Source organism: Delphinus delphis, chromosome 4 (genome assembly GCF_949987515.2).
Source record: "Delphinus delphis chromosome 4, mDelDel1.2, whole genome shotgun sequence".
Lineage (NCBI taxonomy): Eukaryota > Metazoa > Chordata > Mammalia > Artiodactyla > Delphinidae > Delphinus > Delphinus delphis.
In genome coordinates this window covers 18,843,568-18,864,990 of record NC_082686.1, presented here as the reverse complement: position 1 = coordinate 18,864,990, position 21,423 = coordinate 18,843,568, and the positions used below count along the sequence as shown (strand labels likewise).

The following is a 21,423-nucleotide window of genomic DNA, read 5'->3' as shown; positions in this document are numbered from 1 at the left end:
TAGTGTGTCAACAAAGGACTTGTTTAACTTCTTTAAGACTGAGGGCAGATGGTTTTAAAGCTCCATTTTATGATGTTTTCAACACTGAATGTGCTACACAGAAGTGTTTCTTAAAGATGGTATAAAAACTGAGATTTCTTTATGACCTGTAGTTAGATTCCTAAAGTTGCCCCCTGCCATTTAACTTTTCATTCTCAAGCTTCCTTTCCTTCCAAATATTTAACTACCATGAATTATACTGAAGTTGCTGTAGGTCAAGAAACCTAGTTTTCTAAATTTTAGGATAACATATAGCAAAAAGAATTAGAAAAAGTTTTATATGTAAAGACATATTCATGTAACAGAATGTCGACTGGGATTTTTCCTGTTGCCTGAAGGCTGACAAGTACCTCACTTTCTAAAGAAACCCATAACTAATTTGGGTATAAATACCTGCTTTGATGTTCATGAAGAGACAGTTGTGCTACCCTGAAATTATTACCCTGGTCGTCTCTCCTTTACCCCACCACACAAAATCCATAAACTAAAGTGTGTAGGGATGGATTGGGGGTGGGGAGCAATGGAGAGAGACAGAATTGTCCAAGTCGTGTGAGTTTGCCAAAGTTGTGAGTTCTACTTCCCAACTCACCCCCCAAGGCAAGTAAAGAGAATTTTAAAGAGAATCACCTGCAACAATTGAAGGCACATGCCAAGAAGCAAAGAGCTATTTGAGCAGAGTGAAAAGAGAGTTGGAAAAAGATATCAAGGTAGAGAGCAGGGGAAATGGTGAAGCACCTATCTTCCCATTGTGTCTCAGGGCAAGGATGTGTGAGTTTCCTGTGGTCAAGTAGGCATCTTTGAAAGTAGCTGGCCTTGAGCCTTCTTGCCAGTGTCTGAGAGCAAACATCTGAAATAAGAGTCTGTGAACTGGACCATTGAGGTGGGAGCTGAGGGGAGTTTGGAAGAGATGGGTCGGACCTCCCATTTAAGGTAATCTGCATAATCGGAAACTTTATAGCCCACAGAGCCTTCCAAGAACTCATACATTAAGAATCTAACCAGAGTAAGCATTTATAAGCCTGCCACACCAAGGGTAGCAACAATCAGAAACAAAAATTCTACACTAAATGGATTTAAGTAAAAATCGCCTACAACGGAAGCCCTCTTTGGTTATTGCTATTTTTATTAAAGGGAGTACTAGACACCTAACAGGCAGGCACATGTCCATTTCCAGTTCCTGTACCTTTCCTCAACTCAAATATGCCCTTATAAGAACACCAGTCTTCTTATAAGGACACCTGTCAGACTGGACTCAAGCCCACTCTAACAACCTCATTTTAACTTAATCCCATTTAAGGGTCCCAATCCCCAAATACAATCATATTGGGAGGTTCTGAGAGTTAGGGCTTCCACATAGGAGTTTTAGGGGAACACGATTCAGCCCACACCACCAGGCAAGGGAGAAAAATGCCATTTTAAACAGCTAAAAGCCTAGAAAGTTGAGGTCATTTGTAATAATATATAAGGTGGTCCCAAATGCTAAGTGCAGGACTACTTTCTTGTAGGCTGAAGTAACAGATAAAGGCTGGAGTTTGCAAATTTGGGGCAGCCTTACCAGAAAGTTGAAGGGGCTATGAGGAAGAAGGGGCAATGGTTAACATCCATGACTCAAAGCACCACTACAGCATTCAGTTGGAAAAAAAACAAGAGCACTTCTCTGGTCAAAATTTAGCTAAATGCATAGCCCTAAGATATAGGGCATGAGTAGGATGCTTAACACAGTATCCCTGCAGAAAGCCACAAATAGAGTCCTTCTGTTTACATAATGAAGAGATTGGGATGTTCAAGCAAACTCCAAGTAGTTGCGAGACAGACAAAAAAAAATTATGAATAGGTGTGAGATTATAAAAGGTAAAATTCAACTAAACTCTGAATTGGGGAGGGAAACATGAACGGAAAGGGTCAGCCCCATCTCCACCTAGACTGGCAGGGTCGCTGTTGACCCCAGGCTGCTTGCTTGCCACAGGAAGGTGGAGTAGAGCCACTTCAGGGGAGGGGAGGTTAGACAAAGGAACAGATCAATGAGGCTTCCTTGGTTACCTTTAATGGTGCCATAATGAAACATCGAATTCTGTTTCAACGTCTACAACTATTTAAAAGTAGTCCAACTGACCCATCATTGCTTAGCTTCGTTTGAAGAAAACTGGGCAGTTTCTTCCTACTACTTTACCCTCCCCAATTCCATCTCTTCACATCTTACTAATCACACCTATATCATTAGGAAATATTTGTGGATCTTTTGAAAAGTATTCCTCACCAGGTTGAGACTTCAGCTAGTATGGCATGCCATAGTAAAAATCTATTTCTCTTTTGAAGTGAGCTAACCTCATAAGAAAGGCTGTATTTTTGACTTCACATTTTTGAAGAAAATCTCTAAAGCTTTACTAAAGACAGGTATCTACTGACATAAGTCAGAGAGATTGTCAGATAGAAAAAGGCACAACTGCTTTTCCTGTTTTTAAAAAAGAATAATTAAAAATAAAACCATCTACTCTCTGAAATTTTGATGTGCTTGCTCTGCCACTTCTCTGGCACATCATTATCTGCTGGACCTTCCATCAGCTGGGCAAACAACACCACAGAGCTTAATATACATATATATTTTTTGCAGTACGCAGGCCTCTCACTGTTGTGGCCTCTCCCATTGCGGAGCACAGGCTCCGGACGCCCAGGCTCAGCGGCCAGGGCTCACGGGCCCAGCCGCTCCGCAGCATGTGGGATCTTCCCGGACCGGGGCATGAACCCACGTCCCCTGCATCGGCAGGCGGACTCTCAACCACTGCGCCACCAGGGAAGCCCTGCAGCTTAATATTTTAAAGGAAATTCCTTTGTAGAACCCTCCCCTCTCTGGCTCCCAGCTCCCCCTGATCTATCCATATAGCCCCATAAAAGACACTGTGATCATTACACTGCAAGGGAAGAGGAGGGACCTGAGTTACTGGGATAATAAAAGCATTTAACATATGAGGAGATGGAAGTTAAAACACAATGGATGTTCCTGGACATATTCACAATCACACTTGAGTTTCCTGAAAAAGCTATGAAAAAGGATTTATGAACCATTTCTTCATATTCTGGGAACGGGTATAACATTCTCCGCAGCAAACATTCCTTAAGTCAGGTGGCTCCCCTCCAGCAGTAAGTCTCCGCAACAAAAAGGACACCCCTGCACTCAGAAGAATCTGGCAAGTAGTACCCAATTAATCCAAGGTCTCCATCTGCTTTGATATAACCAAATGGGAGGATCTAAAAACACAGAATTCAATACACTCAAGTGTACACCCAACACCACCAAATAATTTATTTTGAAATCAGAATTAAAAGAACATATGACAGTTGTGAAATATATGTTTATGCTGTTACTTCTGATCAGTTATACAATTAATCTAGGACAAATTACCAGATAAATTTTACATTATTTCTTCAGGACTGTGGTTTCTCGACGACTTCAAACTTGGGATCTAAGAGGAAAAAAAGGTTCAAGCTTAGCCATACTGCAATAAAGTTCATCTTCTAGAAAGTTTTAATATTTAACTCATCAATCTTCTGATTTTTTAAAGAAACATCTACATGGAAATATAACAACTGCTTAAGATTTATTCAGGACTTACAGTGAGCCAGGCTCTCTATGTCATTTAACTACAACTATCATTATGAGGAAAACAGCATAATTCTCCCCAAATGTCAGATGAGAAAGAGGGACCAATTAATCCAAAAATCACAAAATCACACAGCTCATAAGTGATATTGTCAGGAGTTTGATTTTAGATCCCTGCCGTTTAACCTCTATGCTATGTGATCTCCTACCCCAATGGCATTTATTCCAGAGCTTCCCATGCACATGTCACTGTTCTAATAAATTCACACGTAATTGTCATTTAATCCTCTACACAACCCAAGTATAAATATTCTCCACTTAAAATGATCTCCCACAACAATGAATCTGTGATTAAAAAGACTTACCTTCAAATGTGAAGTTAGGGAACGTATTCATGTCTGCTTTACCATACATTTGCTTAAGCTTAAAAAGCTCCCTGTCTAGTTCTTGCTGATACTCTGGGCCAACATCAACAGGTCCTCCAGATGTCCTGTTGTGTAAACGACCAAGTTGAAAACAGATTTTAATCATTAGTTTACAAAAACAAAATTAAGTTTCATAGATCTTCTATATGTAGGGAAAAGCAGACTTTTCTGAAAGATAACAAGCAGTTCCACTTGAATTCCAGCTCAAACTATTTTAACTATTACGAGGTTTCACATAAATGAAGCAACTTCAAACAAACCTCTAACATTCAACGTCTGTCAGTATCAAGGATACTTATTAAAAGTCAACCTCTCAGGGTCTAAGCAGCAATAAGGTATAACGGCCAAGTCTGCGGGGTCTGGGGTGAATGACTGCTTCCGTTTCAGCATCAGCTCTACAATTCAGTAACTGTGTGAACTAGAGCAAACCGTGTGAACTAAACTCTACATCTACAACTCAAAGTCTTACCTGATGGTGGCGTTGAGAGAAAGAGAGATTGTGTACATGTACCACTCAGCATAGTGCCTGGCACACAGTGAGCACTCAGTTATCTACTATCACTATGATTTAGATTAACCACCACTGGACGGCATTCAAAAACTTTAAGTCTCTATAACAGGGGCCTAACAAAGAAGCAAATTACTTCCTACCCCCAGAGGTTTTGCCATTTAGAAGAAAAAAATAACATGTTTATAAACAATTATGCTGTAAGGGAGTTAGGTGATAACCTACAAAGACACGGTTTAACAAAAAGCTACTTGAATTGAGGGATCACTTTTGCTAAGCTGAACAGGGAAATTTCATTTTAAAAAGGTGGCATTTGTGACAAACCATGCATTTGGGTCAGATTTTAATTTGAGACATTCTAAGACTGAAAAAGCAAGGATGAGGAGGTGGTAAAGCACTGGCTGTATGTGGGGAACACTAAACAGCCTAGAGGGAAAAGCCAGCGGGACCCAGATCACAGGAGGCTGAGAATGTTAAGCCTGGGACTTTGTATTTTGTTTGCTAAGCAATAAAATGACAAAATTAGAGCTGTGCTTTGGAAAGATAAATATAGCATCATGGACCAGCAGTGTTTACACAAATTCTGTTTGTCAGAATGTTACTGCCCACTTATCAATGAATATAATAAAAAAATCTATAAGTGAAAATTCTATCAAGGCTAATATTTTCACCCATGCCTATGATAAAAGCATAGGATCTTATTTATGCTACAGATTTTCCACAAAAAATACTGAGCCAGCTCTAATTTAAGAACTTGTTAATGATGTTTCTTGCTATGGACCGAATGTTCTTCTACATCAGCATGTGCAACAGAACCTTCTGTGATAATAGAAATGCTCTATGTATGTGCTGTCTAATATGGTAACCAGTAGCCATATCTGGTATTGAGCAATAGAAATGTGACTAAGGCAACTGAGGAACTGAACTTTTATTTACACTTCATTAGAATTTGAATAGTCACATGTGATTAACAGCTATAGAGATATACAGTTCAGTTCTAGATAGAGCCTTCAACCAGATACTTTGATGACTGTTGTCCAGCTCTGGGATCCACAAGCTTTTAGAAACATTCACTCTTCCAAGCCGCCTTCCAAAATGCACCAGCTAGAAAGGAGCATTTCTTCCTATGAGTTCTCCAAACACTGAATGTGTCACTATCTTAGCATCTAACCTATTTAAACTTATATTGTATTTACTTGCTTAGAAACTTTCTACCCCATCAGACTTTAAGAGTATTGTGTAGGGATTCCCTGGTGGCGCAGTGGTTGAGAGTCCGCCTGCCGATGCAGGGGGCACGGGTTCATGCCCCAGTGTGGGAAGATCCCACATGCCGCAGAACGGCTAGGCCCGTGAGCCATGGCCGCTGAGCCTGTGCGTCCGGAGCCTGTGCACTGCAACGGGAGATGCCACATCAGTGAGAGGCCCGTGAACCGCAAAAAAAAAAAGAATATTGTGTAAATGCAAAGTGGCTTCTTTCTTTGTAGCCCACCACTGTTAATAGTCCAGCACTTTGCACATGGTAGACAACCAAATAAAACAAAACTCTGAATTGATCTGTATCACTTTTCCGAAGATTTGGGCGTTGAACTTCATACTAAGGTCATCATTCATCTCCAAAACTGTGTGGTTCTATTATTATGTTGCTCCTGGACTTGCTTTATGTCATGAAGCAGGAGTCTTTTGATATTCCCAGAAATATGTAAATATGGAAGTAGCATTAAAGAAAAAATGTTGTGTCTATACATTTCCCCCAAATCATGATGTCACAAAAAGGGCACTGAATTGAGAGTTAGAATATTTTGATTATGTTTTCCCCACAATTAGTTTTATGACCTTAGGCTAATCAATGTCTAAGGGGCTTAGTTTTTCTCAAATATGGTTCCTAAATGATTTCCAAGATCCCATGTACTTGTATGAATTGATTCTAGTTTATAATAAATGACACTATAGTAGGGATATATCTAAAATGGCACTAGATTTAATGGGATTCTCCCTTGGAACCCATATAAGGAAGAGAAAATTTGGGACTTAAAAAAAAAAAATCAAGATTCTCATCTTCTTTGGAGCAGGTAATGAACCTTTATGATGGAGATCAGCTCAGTGAAGGTCTTAGACACTTTCAAACGCCAAGTAATTTTTTATTACCATCTCAAAACTTACATACTTTGAATATTCACACGTACACCATAGTTGATTATCTACCCACTTACTGTCGCTTAGTTCTATATTCTCTAATCTTGTCCACGAAGAGTTTCTGGACAGGATCGAGTTCCTTATTAAATGCCACTGCCGTAAAACCGATGTTCCTCCTCAAAGAGATCGAGACTGCAGACTGAATGACAGAGGTCAACCTGAAGAGCCTCTGAAGAATCATGGTGATTCTGTTACTGGAAACAAGCACCAGAATGTGAAGATACTTTAAAATAGATATAATTGTAAAACACCTATTAATATGTTATAGTGGGCATCTAATTCTACTAATTGCTACAGAACTTAAATCATACCAGAATTCAGTAAACACTAAGAACAGTCACCTGACCATAGCTCCCTTCCCCTCTCTACCCCACACTGCAAGTTTTTTGCTTCTTAACCAAAAGGCCCTGGAACCTAGCAGCAGTTAGGAACCACTCAGGCCTGCGTGTGGCTCCACTAGGGTCAGACGCAGAAAGCAAGCTCAGAATCTGGGATGGCATGTTTTCTTCTCCATGAATTTATTAGTCTTGGCTGCCCACCCTCAGCAGAAAAAGAATAATACTGATACCCAAATTAACGTACCAGGTTTCCCTGACTCCCTCAAAAGGCAAAAAGGGAGCTGTGCAGGGAGCCTGGAGACAGTTGCCTGAGCCTCAGTTTCTACTTCCCGGGCCCACAGGGAAAGAAACTGCTCTGCTTGTTACAACTGCAGGATTCTAGACATTCAAGGACACTGTAAAAACCAAATCTAAGTCCAAAAGAACCAGCAAGGAAGACAGCAACTAGTCCAAGGGAGCCCACCAACAAGAGAGGAAAAATCAAGCAGTACAATCTAATCAGTGAAATAGAATTTGTGAAGGAGAAGAAAGTCTGAACTTTTAAAATAAGGACTTAAAGACTTCTAAGTCCTAGACTTCCTGAAGCTAAAGTACATGGTCATCTAACTAAAAAATTACAGTATATAAATTAGAGGATGATCTCAGTTGAGACCTCATTTAGTGTCCTGAAAAGATCAAATGCAAAAAAAAAAAAATTGTATGCAAACAGAAATTCCAAAAGAAAAGAAATAAATAGGGAGACCATAAATAATTAGAAAAAACTGCCCAAGATGAAGAAAGGCTGATTAAACTGAAAGGGCTTACCAAACCCTTCTGGAATGATGATAAAGATTCACACCTCAATACAGCCTGGTAAAATTTCTGAACCTTAAAGTGAAAACCCAACATGCTAACATGTTTCCCATGCCACCCCCCCAAATTACCTAATAACAGCAATAACAATAAGCATCATCTCACTGACACTGGACTACTATTAAATTATAATACTACTGCTCAAAGTGTGGTCTGGGGACCAGCGGTAGTATTGCCTTACTGGTCTATAGTAATACCAAAATTGGCAATAAGCATTTAGAAACTTTTACAGCAAACTGACAGAGTAATTCATATCTGTTGAATTTAATAATACAAAAAGAGTTCATATTTTGTGTGTCTTCATTGTTTTGTCTTTCATCTACTAATTTTTCCAGTAATTCATTTTTACTGTATTCTTCAAAAATATCCACACGGGTTGAGGGGAAAATGGCCCTTTACTAATGAGAGTTGGAAAGCACTAAGCTAGACGACAATGGAGTAGCACAGCAGTTCTCAAATACAGGTGGCGGTATCCCCCAGGAGATATCTGGCAATGTCTGAAGACATTTTTGGTTGTCTTGATAGCGGCGAGTGTTACTGGCCTCTAGAGGATAAAAACCAGGATGCTGCCAAACATCCTATAACAACAACAACAATAACAACAATAGCCTGCCCACAACAAAGAAATATCTGGTCGAAAATGTCAATAGTGCTAAGGTTGAGAAGCCCTGAAATTGCACATAAAAACCACCAAAAGAAATCCTACAATCAACCAAATATCCTTCACCTGCCAGCATGAAAGAAAACTATTTGAAGAAATTAAAGATTTCATCATACATCACTCTTATACCTCATCAGAGGAAAAAAAGGGGGGAGGGGAGACTCCAAGCAAACAACAAATGACCTTAAGGTGCCACTTAATAGCATTCTCATTTTACACAGAAACTGAGGCTTAGCGGTAAGTACCTGATCCCAGGTTACACAGTAGAATTTGACAGAACACAAACATTTTTTTCAAATTGTGCAATTCAGTGTATATTTTCCCCTTTGGCAACGTAAAAACACACAACACTCTGCAACGTGGTCACCTAACACTTGTTCAGCCCTAGGTATTTTGCAAAGTACTTCTAGACATATTCTCTCCTTGTACCCTTATGGCAATACTGTGAAGAAACAGAGAAAGGTGTTCTTATCCCTCCTTTACAGATAAGAAAATGTTTAAGAAAAGTGATTAAATTATTCATATTCCCACAATTAATTTGCTCTAAGTCTAACATTGCAAAGATCATGTTACTCCTACTGCAACATGGGTAAAACCCATTTTCATTTTTTCTATTTCTATCATCTAAGTACGAATGATTCCCAAATCACACTTCTAATTTTGGTCTTTTTCCTGAACTCCAAACCTATACATTCGACAGCTCTCATCCTTTCCTAAGTCCTACCGGGCCCTCAAATTCAACTTATCTAAAAAATGAACACATAATCTCACTATCAAAACTTGCTCCTTTTCCTTTACTCCGTTTCATTTTTTTCCCCACTGATTAAAGATCTAGTGAGAAAGATACATGTTATTACACAAATAGGTATAAAATACCAACTATGATTAAGTTCTCTATTCGAGTACTATGAGGGGCCACGCCAGCCTATGATAGGGATTTGACACACTCAGAAAGACTGAGGAAGGCAACAGCAAGAAAAGGGTACAGCGTAAGAGGCGGCCTTGTGCTGAGAGGGAGCACGGTTCTCCCGTTTACAATGATGACTGACCAGCCTTTCGCTGCGATTTCGGCGCATGTTCATTGCTGAAGTCAATCCACAACTCGCCTGACTTAACCGGCTCTCTTTTTCCCTCCTGGAATCCGTGATGTAAAACAAAGCTGCTTAACCAAGTTTTAGCACCACCAACGTTTTTAGGTGGGTTGCAAACTTTTAAGATTACTATTATCCTTTCCCCTCTTACGTTCTACTTTTAAATGCTGTAGTTCAGAACAATCGCCCGCGCGCCAGGGCTGAGCAGGCCCGGCTGCAGACCGGCCCCGCGGGCATGACCTTGGCTGCCCCAGCCGGGCGGCGGGTCCATGAAGCGCCGGCCCCCCTGCCTCCCACGCCACCCTGAGCGTCAGGCTGGCCCTGAGAGCGGTATTATCAGGGCTACCTACTGAGTCTACCGCAAACTTCAAGGCCTAAAGGCGCCGAGGTCAGCAATGACTCCGGGCCAGACCGTGAAGGTGTCCAGGATACAGGCGGCTCTCTTTCAGAAGGGCAGAGGTGATAGGCACCCCAGACCTCGTGAAGAAACCCAGAATGCTCGTCCCTAGAGGCCAAGTGAGTCCAGTTACCCTCCCAGTCACCTTGCACTCGGTGCCGAGCTGCCAGAGCTACCACCGCCACCGCCGCCGCCACCGTTTTACTTCCGGCCCTGGCTCCGCCCCCCCCGCCTAACCGCCATCGCAATGCATTATGGGCCGCCGTTTCAGTCGGTCGACACTCACCGGACAGGAAGCGTCTCGGAGACAGTCGGCGACCGGACGGCTCTAGGTGAGACAGAAGCCAAACAGGAGGAGGAAGTGGAGGGTAAGTGCTTCCGGGTCCCCTGGCGACGCCTCCGCCATCTTTCCTTCTCCCAAGTTGACCTGCTCTCTTTTTCCCTCTCGGAAACCTTGTTTTGTACGCATGCGCACTTGGACTGGCCTTTCCCCTAGTTCAATCCCCACCGCCCCGAGTCAGCGTCCTCTTCCTTGGGGTGGTTGAGGTGTACGACTGTGCAGGCAAAGTGACAGAGCGTAAAACAAAGCGGATTGAGGCGTTGGGCTCCCTTGTGCCTCGTGAGCCTCCGTTGCCTCGGGCGTTCGTTTCGCGCAACCTGCTGGGAGTTGTAGTCCCGGACCCGGGGGTGCCTGGGAGGTGGGAGGGGGGGTTGGAGTTTCTCTGCGCCGTTTTCGCGGGAAGGGCCCAGGGGCCTCTCACTTCGAGTCGCTGGAGCTGCGGGTCTTACCGGGAGAGACGCCGCACGTGGAGCCCGCGGCGCTGCGGTTTTCAGCCGGCTCTGGACTGCGGGCGGGGGCGACGGGGCCGAATCCAGAGCGGGTGAGTGCGGCCGCTGGGGAGGAGGGGAGCGCGGGTCCGCGCGGGCCGGCTTCGTTCCGGGGCCTTCTCCCCCACAGCGGCCCCCCCGCGGCCGCCTCTGTGTTTTGTTTCCGCTGGTCCCCGGCGCTGTGACTCCCATTTCCGTTCGTGGAGACTTGAGGGAGCCGGGTGGGGAGGGGCGGGGGAGGCTGTGCGGGGAGCGGAGGGGAGGGGCGGGGGGCGCGCGGCGCGGGACTCTGCTAAGCCGCGCGCACTCGGGGCCCCGGTCGTTCGTGTCACCCTTCGCCGCCCCCTTCCCTCACTATCCCCTGCTCGACTGTCCGCCGTGGTCCGCATTCGTCGCGGTCGGGATCTGATCCTGACGCCCCGGGGATTTCAGAGGAACATGCAAAACCATCCTCCTTGCCAACTCAGCGATTCGCCTTCACTTCGTATCCAGTTGTCTTTCTAGAATTCTTACAGTTGCATCAAAGCCATCTATTAATGTATATGGTGTCCGTTGGGTTTATTTTAAAAACGAGGAAGTGTGAGGCAAGGGGAAAATGATGGGTTAATGTAGCTTGTCAGCTTTTTTAGTTTTTTCGTGGACTGGAAGATACGCCCGCGCGTGTTTGTATTTAGGAACCCTAGTTTGGTTAGGTTAACATCAGAGAGGACAACGCCTAATGTTGCACTGCAAGATGACGAGTAGTGATTTAGAAATACGCGCAGTAGGTCTGAGTCGTGAGAGGAGCAAAGTTTTAGAAAGGTCCACTTAAGCAAAGTGAAGAACTGGACAGTGATAACGTTCTTAGGTACTTTGTTGTCTTAAATATCAAAAGAAACTGGTCCAACTCGTTCGGAACTACTTAAAGGGAATAATAATCTCTCTCTCTTAGGGTTTGATCCAAGCTTTCCAAGCTTATTTATTTTTAAACATATTCTGACACTAGGTGGACTTAAGCAGTTTTTACGTGGATTGCGCCTACAGGACCAATGCCATGAGGGGTGTATAGTCTTGAAGTAAGAAAATAATGAGCTAGGTGTTTCGTTGAGGCAAGTCATGAGAGCATGTGGAGGCTGAATACCAAATTAAAACTGTTGACTTTAATCTTCCTCCAGCTTTTATTTATGAAACTTCAAGTTTACAGGAAAATTGAAAAAATTATACAGTGAAATTATACAAGGAACACCTTCACCCCCAGGGTCACCAAGTGTTAACCTTTCTCCACTCTTGCTTTCTTTCTCCATGTGTATCCACACAGATGTATGTGTGTTACTTTTTCTTAGCTATTGACTTTATCTTTAAGAAACAAAAATGTCTTTTAATTTACTCAGGATACTTAACAGTATTTTTTAGCTCGAGAGAATGTGCAGTTATCTGGTAGGTACTCCCAGATTGCACTTGTATTTATGTATCCTTTATTTATTTATTATCCTTTATTTATTTATTGTCCTTTACTGGGAAAAATTGGCCTAAACTCTGTAAACTAATAATGTGTTCCAGTGAAGAATAATCCTCAAATTTATCTGTGACTCTAAAAGAGAATGATAAACATAACTGTATTTTAAAGAATAGTAGCCTTTCCTGGAATTGTTAGTTAAATATAAATTTAGTTTGTATTCATTTTGTGAAGTGTTCTGAACCCAGGTTAGATTTAATCTAGGAGAAACCAGGGTGTCAAGGGGTACCTTTTCCTAGGGGGAAGGGCCCAAAGTAATGCTCTCTTCTCCATTTTCTTACGTATTGATATAGAATCCTGGGGAATTGTTTCCAGAAAAAGAGCTAAGACCCACTCAAGCAGTGATATCAAAGATTTGGACAGTTTCCCAAATCTCTCCATTGCTTCTTTAGCTTAAATTTAGAGAATTGAGAAAGAGGAAGATCAATTCAGGGACTGTAAGTAGCATGATTTTTTCCAAAAGCATATTGGATTCTTTTTTTTTTTTTTCTTTATTTGGCACCTTCTAGAGACTGATCTGTGACTTTTTTGGAAGATCACAGGGTAAATTTCTTAACAATCCTCTGTCTTAGTGCTTATACTCAGAGGTACCAAAGGTGTCCCTGCTGATAAGCCCTCAGGGCCATTTCTCAGCCTCTGGTTGTTACCAGAAAACTGGGTTCATCTCTTGGTGGGTCACAAGACAAAAGACACAACCAAGCCAAAGATCAGAAGAAGAAAGGGTGTACTACTTGCAGCAAGGAGAATACCAGGATCTTCCCAAAGCGGTATCCTGAACAGCAAAATTGATGACCTTTTAAGCTAAGGGTACTTGCATATTCATGAAGGGTCTTGGGTGGTGCATGCCTATTCATGAAGGGGCTTCAGCAGGAGAATTCAGCATAGAATTGGGGCAAAGGTTGACAGCATCCATGCTTTAGTTGATTGAAGTCACAAGGGTCAGAAAAGGTCAACATTATCATCCCTTAGGTTACAGTTGATCTGGTGGTTGGGGGGGGGGGTAAATTCTGGAAAACAGCTTAAGAAAGTGCTTCAGGCTAATCTTTACCATGGAAACAGAACTGGGAGTCTTTATAACTGATTTATTATCTTTGCTATTGTTACTCCTTAAGAGCATTATTACTGAGACCTGTTCAAGGGTAATCATTGTGGCCAGGCTTAGATTCCCAAATGGCTTAGGCCAAAAATGGCTTCTCAGAAAGCCATGCCTGGTCCTTCTTCTCTGGGTACCGCCTACCCTATCTGCTTACAGTTACTGCTTCTTAGGCTTTCTGTTTTTCCAAAGTTACTAGAAAATTCACTTGTTTTCTAATCTTTTTTTTAAAGTTGGTTATGGAGATGGGAGTGGATGTCCTTGTAGGCCCTGAAAATACAACATAAATGATCCTTTTAAGTGCTGTCCTGCTAAAAACCTTATTCTGGTTCTTACTTTTTTTGTACAGTTTTTATGATTTTTGCGTGTATGTGTGTGTACGTTACCTCCTTGTTTCTAACAGCTACTGTAGTTCCATAGTGTGTACTTCTTTCACATTTTCTTGTATCCGCAGTACTCTCTTACCATGGATATTGGCTTCAGCTTTCAGCTATCTCCAGCAAAGCTGCCCTTAACATCCTATTATCAGTCATCGTGAGAATGTCTCTGGAATGCTTATCTGAGGGCAAGATTGCTGGGTCATAGGTATAAGCACTTTATTTGAGCAAGTGCTGCTAGATTTTTCTCCAAAATAGTCCTGTCTATACTCTATCAATAGTCCTGTCTATATTCTATGCCCCTATGTCCCTGCTAACTCTTTTCAGTATTCAACGTTCTAATCTTTGCCATATATGCACAGTATAAAGTGAATAATTTGAATGTGAGCATTTCTTCATGTCCGTAGCCATTTTGGTTTCTCTTTATGTGAGTTTCCTTTTTCTGTGCTTTACTGACTTTTCTAATTTGTCCTGACTTTTGGGGGGGTGTTATCAACTTGCAGGAGTTCACTGTGAATTCCAATTATTAGTCCCTTGTCATGTGTGGATATTGGAAATATCTGTTTCTACTCTGTAGCCTGTCAGTTAAACATAACTCTTAATTTTTATGTAAGGAAATCTATCAGTTTTTTTCTTATGGTTTATGTTTTTGAAATTATGTTTAAGAAATCTTTTCTATCATTAGACCACAAAAAAATTCCCACCATTTTCTTCTGTTAGCTTCATAGATTTACCTTTCACATGGAAGCCTTTTAGGCTTCTGGAGTCAGTTATACAGTGTGTAATAGTTGTTATAACATTCACTTATCCAACACATTTTAATAGAGTGCCTACAAAGGGAGAGGCAGTTCAAAGTTCTTTGTATATATCTGTGAACAAATACCCCTTCCCAGGTGAGCTTGTGTTGTCCTACAAGGATAGGCCTTATTGGGTCACCACCTCCTGTTTTGCTCTAGTGCTCAGGATGAATTCCACAGTTTTACACACAGTATCTGTTAAGAAATAGGCTTTATGGGGAAAGGGAAGACTTACTAGGCCAGGGTCAGCAAGAAAAGAAAACAAAAGCCCTTCATTCTTTCATCATCCCAACCAAAATCTGCTGGGGCCTAGGCATTCTGCTGGATGTGCATGATGTGTATCTATTTCAGTGGAGAGCCCCACCCTCTTATTATGCTTTCTTATTGTAGGGGAGCTGTGAGAGCAACCTTAATAATGTGGAGAAAGTCAGATCATTTTTGTACTAGGCAGTCTAGATTTGGATGCCAGCGATTTATAGAATAAGTTGTCAGAAAACCAGCTCCCCAGCATTTGGAGATGTTTGGACCTGAGGAGAGTTACAATCCTTTTTAAAGTGGGAAAGAAGACTGTGTTAGTTTCCCAGAGCTACTGTAACAAATTACTACAAACTTAGTGGCTTGAAAACAATTTATTATCATACATTTCTTGAAGTCAGAAGTCTGAAATGGGTCTTCCTGGGCTAAAATCAGATGTTGGCAGAGTTGCACGTCTTCTGGAGGCTCTAGGGGAGAATCTGTTTCCTTTTTCCAGGTTTTAGAGGCTGCCTGCGTTCCTTGGTTTGTGGCTCCTTTCTTTCATCTTCAAAGCCAGTCATAGCCAGCCAGTCAAGTCCTTCTCACTTTGAATCACTCTGGATCTCTTCACATTCCCTCTTTCCCTCTTAAGGATACTGTGATTTCCTTGGACTCACCTAGATAAGCCAGGATAATCTCTGTATTTGAAGGTCAGTTTATTAGTAAACTTAATTCCCCTTGGCCATGTGATTTAGCATAATCACAGGTTCTGGGTTGTTATTGTGCCTACCACAAAGACCTTGGTCCCTTGAGAAGTTGGGACCTGGGGAAGCCCCTCCCACCTCCAGTAGCTAGGGGAAGTCCGTAGGCCAGGCAAACCAACTTAAGTTCCTGGGGTCACTTTTGGACAGTTTTGGTTTTTGCACCCTGGCAGTGATCCAACAGAGAAAGAAAGACAATAAATGTAGTAAATTATTAGTATGTTAGAGGATGAGTGCTGTGGACAAGAAGAAAGATGTAAGGACAAGTAAGGAGGCCAGTGTGGGAGAGGGAGTCAGAGCAGTAGTAGAATGGGGATGGGGAGTAGACCACGTAGGACCTTGTTGGCCATTGTGAAGTCTTCAGTTTTTTTTTTACTGTGAATGGTATCAAAGGAGTGCTGTGATGTAACTTCAGTTTTAAAAAGGATCACACTGGCAGTTGTATTGACTGAGAACAGACTGCAGGGGGGCAAGGGCACCAACACAGGGAAACGTGTTAGGAAGAGGCTATTCCAGGTAAGAGATGGTGGAGGCTCTTGTTCTAGTGTATATTTGCAGTATAGAGCATGTACTTCAGTTGATAGACCTAAAGCATGACATTATGGAGCCACAGGCAGTTTAGCCTCACTAACCTCTGGATAGTTTTCTTATGAGGGTGGACTCAAAATAAGATTGTTCTGTGTAAAGCATTTGAATGTGGTGCCTGATACTCAGTAAATAATGGTTATTATTAATAGGAATGAATATTTGAATTCTTCATTTTGTCAAATCTTTAAAGTGGGAGCATGGACTCCTTTATAAACATTAAAGTACCAAATTTAGAGGACCATTCCTTGCAAGTCAGAGAGTCGAAGGCACTTAGAAGTACTTTTTTAGATGTAGGAGTAAACTTAGAAAACTCTATTCTGGACTGAGAATATATATTGAGTCCAGAGACAGATTCACTGACCTACAGTGAGGTCCTAACAGCCTGAAACATTAACACCTTGGAAATGGTCATAAAGAAATACCAATATATGCAGCTATTTTATGCATTACTTAGCATTTTTTTAATTATAATGTTTTAGTATCAAGAGTACAAATGGTACAAAATGGCACATAATGTATCAATGGTACAAAAATCAATGGAAGTTTAATGTAGCAGGTAATAATTTTACACGAGAGAATTAAAAACTGAAGTAATGGTTTATTTAAAATGTATAAAACCACATCTGAAAAACAATCATAAAAAATTCTAGTGTTGGGACTTCCCTGGTGGCATAGTGGTTAAGAATCCACCTGCCAGTGCAGGGGACACAGGTTCGATCCTCGATCCCTGGTCCAGGAAGATCCCACATGCTGCGGAGCAGCTGAGCCCATGCGCCACAACTACTGAGCCCACATGCCACAACTACCGAAGCCCACGCACCTAGAGCCTGTGCTCCACAACAAGAGAAGCCACCACAATGAGAAGCCCATGCATTACAACGAAGAGTAGCCCCCACTTGCCCCAACTAGAGAAAGCTGGCGCTCAGCAGCAAAGATCCAACGCAGCCAAAAAAAATAAATAAATAAAATTCTAGTGTGTAATCAGGGCAATAATGCACATATCTATAATGATTTTGTTACTTTATTTTGCTGTTTGAGAATATTGTACTGGCATTTATAAGAAATGTAACACAAAGCTGGGATTAACTTTTATATTATTCTGTCAGTATAATGGTTTGCAATAAATTCTGCTAAGAAGGTACAGCTTTTAGCTGAACCATTGTAAATTGTTCATCTCCATGTTGTTTTTTGTTTGGCCACACCATGCATCATGAGGGATCTTAGCTCCCTGACCAGGGATGTAACCCATGCCCTCTGCAGTGGAAGTGCAGAGTCCAAACCACTGGACTGCCAGGGAATTTCTATGCTGATTTTTAAGCTGCAGGTTTGAATCTGTTATTAAGACTGAATTGCTGTAATATAGTTGACATGCCTTCATTTAATTTTGAAGTAACCTGAATTAATTTATTGGCTGAGATTGGGCTGAAAACATCCCAGTAAATCCAAGGGAATGATAATGATGTCATGTCAGGCTAATAAACACCATTTAAACAAAAACTAGTTTATAAATATTAGTTGTGGATTTTCTTTTATATGTGAAGATTACTTCCTCCTCTTCTGCTTATCCTCCACTTTTATTTGAATTGGGTCTTTACTTCTTGTATACCGTGTCTGCTTATGCAGATAATTTCAGAATGTCTTTCATTTTAACTTTTGTAGGGTCAGCTTTTGAAATACTTCAATCATGACGAAAAGAGAAGCAGAGGAGCTGATAGAAATTGAGATTGATGGAACAGAGAAACCAGAGTGCACAGAAGAAAGGTTGGTATTTTTTTAATTTACCACTTTTTATATTATCAACATGCCTAATTAAGAATGAAGCCAAGGGCTTCCCTGGTGGCGCAGTGGTTGAGAGTTTGCCTGCCGATCCAGGGGACACGGGTTCGTGCCCTGGTTCGGGAAGATCCCACATGAGAGGCCACAACAGTGAGAGGCCTGCGTACCGCAAAAAAAAAAAAAAAAAAAAAAATCACGCTAAGTTCTTTTGGGGGCCTTTTTTTTTTTCCAACTGACCTCAGCATTTTGGGGGATAATGTATTGCCTTTTTCCTCAGACTTACTGGGTTTGTTGGTTTTGTAGCTGGGAGGAAAAGATAGTTTTAAAGACAGTAATAAGCATAGCTGATAATGATCAAGCAATTGATTGTGATGGTTTTTCCCCCTCAGGCACTGTTTGATTCTTTTTCCTTTTGTCAGTGCTGATTACTTTTATTTCAGTAAGAGTTTAATCCACAGCCTGAACTAATTCAACAAATAACAGCTGTCTGGAGTACATGAATAAATGAGACTGTAACTTGCCCTTGTAGAGACTACCTTGTATTTGAGGAAACATACATCTGTATGAGCCATCACAGTACTAAGCATTTAGAGAAGTGAAAGGTGTTAGTTTTTGGAATAGTAATAGAATATTACTTACTCCATTAAGGAAGGAGGGCAGTGGTAATGAGTTCTGAATCCAAGGAGAGAATATGGGTAAAAAATAGGGATTTGGGAGTCAAGAAGGTTGAGGAGGGTAATGGCTAATAGTCCTACTTTACTCTGTAAAGCAGGAGATAATAAACTGAAAGTAAAAGGACCTCAAGGGTAGCAGAAAACTGACATAGAGTAACGAAGGTTCAGAACAACTATGATGGGAATGGAGAAGATCACTAAAGTTGAGTAGGATGCTGAGTGTTGAGAGTGCAGCTGAGGTTAAAGACCTTAAATTTTTTAAAATTGTATTTTATTGTGGTAAGTATATTTAACACAAGATCTACCCTCAATAAATTTTTAAGTGTACAATACAGTATTGTCAACTGCAGGCATAATGTTGTGCAATGGATCTCTACAACTTATTTGTCTTGCATAATTGAGATTTCATGCCAGTTAATTAGCAACTCCCCCATTTTTTCTGCGGTTACTTATGCCACCTCTTCTGCTCAGAAGAGACGTTTGGCTCTAGCTCAAAAGAGAAACCCCAGTTTAGTGTCCTCCGTCCTGTCCTCCCCCACCATGCCCTGGTACAGAAACATTTTCCTGACAGAAAAGGTCTAAAATACCTTGACATGGCTGCCTGGGAGACCTTAAATTTTTAATGGAGCTTTTCAACATGTTCGATTATGCTATTTTCTCCAACGGAAGAAACAATAGGCTGCATGTCTTTCTTAATTTTCATACATGTGCACATATAAATGTTTAGGTTGTGTGTGTATACGTACATACATACATTTATTTATTTATTTATGTAGCACATTACCCCAGAACTTTGCAGCTTAAAGCACCCAACTGTTATTATCGCACGAAGTTTCTCAGAATCCGGAACCTGGGGACAGTTTAGCTGGATGGCTTTGGCTCAGGGTACTTTGTGAGCTTGCAGTGAAGCTGTTCGTCTGGGCTACAGTCATCTGAAGAGCTGACTGAGGCTGGCATATCTGTTTCTGAGATCACTCATAAGACTGGTGACAGGACCATTCGCTTCCTCACCACATGGGCTTCTTTCCGTGCAGGGCTGCTCATGACATGGTGGCTGGCTTTCCCTAACGCAGATGGTCTGAGAGAGAGCCTTGGCCACAGTGTCTTGTTTTTAAATAACCTAATCTAAGAAGCAGTACATATATCACTCTTAGTCCTTAGTCCTTTGGTCACACAGTCCAACCTTGGTACAATTCGGGAGGGAACTATGAAAAGATGTGAATATTAGGAGGTAAGAATCATTTGGGCTATCTTGGAGACTGACATGCACGTATTTGTTTTTATATATACATACATACAAATGGTCCACAAAGTCTGAAGTTTTTACTGTTTGACCCCTTACAGAAAACCTTTGCTGATGTCTCATGTAAGATATTGGTAGTTACTGTGGTTGATAGTTACTGTTGACCTGGGGAGTAGCTATGTAAAGGAAGCAGTTATAGCTAGCTGTCTAGTTGTAGCAGATTGCTATGCAGAAATTTAGGTCCAGTGATGTGAGATCATCCACACTTTCTCAAGGGAAATTGGTAATCAGGTTTTTTATATGGATCTCCCAAGGTTTAAATGGTGGCAACAGAATATTAAAAAGTGTTTTAAATGTTGAGCTCATGTAAAATAGGTCTTTAAAAATCTGTGTTAAAGTGACATTTTAAAGATTATTGTTATGAAAAAAAGAAAAATATAGCCCACTCTGCTATAGCTGAAGAATTAGTAAAAATACTCACTTAGCCAAAAGACCCAATTATTTTACCTTAACAAATAGTAATAAGAATATGTTTACTATTATTTTAAAATAATCTTGTTTTTTTCAGTCATGACTGTTCTCTTTTATAAATTTTAAAAGTTTTAGGAATTTAGGCTGAATACGTTCAGTGAATATCATGTGTATATTGCATTATACTTGGAATTTATGTGAAAATGGAACTTGACAAATTTTAAATACATACTGTTTTTGACAACTGCAAATGAGATTTAAACCATATATAAATTAAACATGTCATGAAACTTGATTGAATTCTAGGTTTATCAATTCAGCAAATACTAATTGGTACCTATTTTCTGTTTGGCCTCAAATAAGGATTCACAAAAGATACGTAGAATTACGTACCAGAGATTTTACCTCAAGGAACTTTGTAGAATTCAAAGTATGAAATAATAATGCAAAAGAGCCCTTAGAGAGTTTTAAAGGAAAATTATAATTTTTTAAGGTGGATCTAGACTGATTATAACCAGTAGTTTTCAGATTAGATTAAATGAAAATATTTTTGATAACTTATATTTTCATGTCTTATAATTTACATTATTAAATTGTATTAATCTTGGAAAGAGAAATTGACTAGTAGAGATGGCATACAAGTTTTGAAGAGGCTTTATATATTCCTTTCTGAGCCTAAAATTCTTCAAAATAACTTGGAAATATAATATAAATGCAAATGTTTCTCCTTAAATATTGTATATGCAATATTTGTATGTGTATACACACATGCATACACATGTATGTATATAATATGGTGTATTTGAAAAGGTGCCTTAAATTTCAAGCTAGCATTTCTCTGTGCGATGTGATTCAGTATTAAGCTTGACAACACTAGCTGTTGATGAGCCTACCACTGTGAAAGGTGTCTGTGCAGAAAGGAGTTTCAAAGGCCAGAAATGTGTTTTGGTGTTGAATTTTGTTTTCACCATATCATTGCATTAA

At 40.8% G+C, this 21,423-nt stretch overlaps 2 protein-coding genes across 6 annotated transcripts in view; one reads left to right on the top strand and one right to left on the bottom strand.

Annotated features, from left to right (window-relative positions):
- Positions 1 to 3,316: 3,316 nt before the first annotated feature.
- On the bottom strand, positions 3,317 to 10,538 carry ATP5PF (ATP synthase peripheral stalk subunit F6). Of its 3 annotated transcripts, none has more exons than XM_060010446.1 (4): positions 10,389 to 10,538; positions 6,781 to 6,957; positions 4,003 to 4,127; positions 3,317 to 3,500 (listed from the first exon to the last, which is right to left on the bottom strand). In XM_060010446.1, exons 2-4 carry the CDS (start codon positions 6,942 to 6,944, stop codon positions 3,463 to 3,465), a joined length of 327 nt encoding a protein of 108 aa, XP_059866429.1. In that variant the 5' UTR covers positions 6,945 to 6,957; positions 10,389 to 10,538; the 3' UTR covers positions 3,317 to 3,462. The 3 variants fall into 3 exon arrangements, with proteins under 3 accessions (XP_059866429.1, XP_059866430.1, XP_059866431.1); XM_060010447.1 differs by lacking the exon at positions 10,389 to 10,538 and adding an exon at positions 10,248 to 10,382; XM_060010448.1 differs by lacking the exon at positions 10,389 to 10,538 and adding an exon at positions 10,056 to 10,220.
- GABPA (GA binding protein transcription factor subunit alpha) overlaps positions 10,382 to 21,423 on the top strand; it is a 36,241-nt gene continuing 25,199 nt past the window's right edge. Inside the window, exons 1-2 of one of the 3 annotated variants that reach the window (XM_060010444.1) lie at positions 10,382 to 10,470; positions 17,935 to 18,036. In XM_060010444.1, the coding sequence (XP_059866427.1) occupies positions 17,960 to 18,036 (77 nt within the window). In that variant the 5' untranslated portion in view covers positions 10,382 to 10,470; positions 17,935 to 17,959. Of the gene's footprint in view, positions 10,471 to 10,691; positions 10,984 to 16,122; positions 16,204 to 17,934; positions 18,037 to 21,423 lie in introns of those variants that run through there. The other 2 variants (XM_060010443.1, XM_060010445.1) reach the window with 2 other exon arrangements.

Bases quoted from the DNA above. Each gene is read 5' to 3' on its own strand.
- ATP5PF (XM_060010446.1), bottom strand. From the start codon at position 6,944: ATGATTCTTCAGAGGCTCTTCAGGTTGACCTCTGTCATTCAGTCTGCA. The intron at 4,128-6,780 runs GTAAGTGGGTAG...TTTACACAACAG, and splicing joins GAATATAGAACTAAGCGACA to GACATCTGGAGGACCTGTTG. The intron at 3,501-4,002 runs GTAAGTCTTTTT...TTTTCCTCTTAG, and splicing joins CCCTAACTTCACATTTGAAG to ATCCCAAGTTTGAAGTCGTC.